Source organism: Cyprinodon variegatus, unplaced genomic scaffold (genome assembly GCF_000732505.1).
Source record: "Cyprinodon variegatus isolate N-32 unplaced genomic scaffold, C_variegatus-1.0 Scaffold76, whole genome shotgun sequence".
NCBI classification, from domain to species: domain Eukaryota; kingdom Metazoa; phylum Chordata; class Actinopteri; order Cyprinodontiformes; family Cyprinodontidae; genus Cyprinodon; species Cyprinodon variegatus.
In genome coordinates, this window is record NW_015150529.1 from 212984 (window position 1) to 215043 (window position 2060).

General features: G+C 35.9%; 1 protein-coding gene across 1 annotated transcript in view; it reads left to right on the forward strand.

Moving 5' to 3' along the window:
- The window catches only part of ift172 (intraflagellar transport 172), an 87082-nt gene that overhangs the window by 63020 nt on the left and 22002 nt on the right, over nucleotides 1-2060 (forward strand). The window contains exon 35 of the mRNA XM_015372829.1: nucleotides 659-788. Coding sequence (XP_015228315.1) covers nucleotides 659-788 — 130 coding nt within the window. The remainder of the gene's footprint in view (nucleotides 1-658; nucleotides 789-2060) is intronic.

Consider the following 2060-nt stretch of genomic DNA (forward strand, 5'->3'; position numbering starts at 1 on the left):
CAGTACCTTCGTGGACCCATTAGGGGTCGCGGACCCCCTGTTGAAAACCTCCACCTTAGAGATTTATAAAGTATTTTAGAATTGATTTTAGTTTGAAATCACAGCAAATCCAGTGTCTGAATATTCTACAGCCTTTCCTCCATAACTCACTGAATGAAACCTTCAACAAACAGCTAGTTTGATGCTTTATTTAAACATCTTTCATGATCTTTTTTTTTCCCTGCAACTAGAACTTCCAACAAGCAACAGCTCGTTAGCAAGCAAACCCGCAGCACACAGCCCTTATACCCCCCCTCGCCCCATATCCTTTAATGGCTCGTGGGAGAAAACATCAAAAGTTGCCAGTGGAGACGAATGAAAATTAGATTTAAAGAGGGGGAAAAAAACACTAAATTATTCCTGAAGAGTTTACAGCTGCAAGTCTTGCCTTTATTAGTGAAAACTGCAGCGGAGGTGTGGTTTAGTAATCAAGCATACTACTAATTTCAGTTTTGACAGTAAATCAATATTTTCTAAATGTATTTATCTTTTTTTCTTTTTTCAAAAAAAGGAACTGAATTTAGTTTATTTTTGGGAAAAATATATTAAAGATGCAGTTTTTGCATCATTAAAAAAAATTGAATTTTAAAAGCGTCTTCTTCTGATGGTTTGGTTTTAGGGGGGCCGAAGGTTTGCTGGAGCAGGCCAAAGAGTGGGAAAAGATGGGAGAATATTCCCGAGCTGTGGACTGTTACCTGAAGGTGAAGGATGACTCCAATGCCGCCTTGATGGAGAAATCCTGGATGAAGGTAGAGATCGATCGGTTTTGCTGCCTAAACATCCCTGCCTGAAAAAGGCTGAGGTTTCAATCTGTGATGTTAAACATTCAGAAGCATAAATCTGTAGGGAGATCTGTGTGTTGGTAACTGGGTCTGCTGAAGCTGATGGTGTGTTTTAACAATTGGTCTGAAGACCAAAACAATTTAGATTCAACATTTTGATTTAAGCGGCATATGCTTTTAAAACCCTCCTTTTTCTGTTGAAAGCATCCAGTTTTGGTCTACTTAAAGTGGGACTGCAAAGCGTTGGCCTTAATTTGTCCTAAAGTTGTTACTGCTTACCTAAATATGCAAAGGAAGCACTTCTCACCTTGCCATCCAACCAGGTTCCACACCATCCCTCTTGGCCACATTTTTCTTTAACTAGCAGAGACAAGATAATCTAACAGCACAGATACTTTTTTCTTTCTTTTTTTTTAAACTATCAAAAGCCATATCTTTAACATAAGCTTTAATATTGCAACTGATTATGTTTGAATAATAAACTTCATTTCCGATACAACTGAAGATGTAATTTCTACTACAATGTAAATTAACATGGATTATTAACTACAGCATTTCTCCAAAGTGTTTTTGAATCGTCTTTATAAATGTGAATTATGAGCAGGGTGTCTCAAAATAATATCATTATCAGTCCAAGGTGAAAATAAAGATCCTTGATTCTTGAACACGGATTCTTTTATGGAAAACAGTTGATGAGTTAGCTAACAAACACGTCTTTTATAAAAAAAGTTGATGAGTTAGCTAACAAACACGTCTTTTATGGAGAACGGTTGATGAGTTAGTTAACAAACACGTCTTTTATGGAAAAAAGTTGATGAGTTAGCTAACAAACACGTCTTTTATGAAAAAAAGTTGATGAGTTAGCTAACAAACACGTCTTTTATGGAGAACCATTGATGAGTTAGTTAACAAACACGTCTTTTATGGAAAAAAGTTGATGAGTTAGTTAACAAACACGTCTTTTATGGAAAAAAGTGGATGAGTTAGCTAACAAACACGTCTTTTATGGTAAACAGTTGATGAGTTAGCTAAGAAAAACGTCTTTTATGGAAAACAGTTGATGAGTTAGCTAACAAACACGTCTTTTATGGAAAACAGTTGATGAGTTAGCTAACAAACACGTCTTTTATGGAAAACAGTTGATGAGTTAGCTAAGAAACACGTCTTTTATGGAAAACAGTTGATGAGTTAGCTAAGAAACACGTCTTTTATGGAAAACAGTTGATGAGTTAGCTAAGA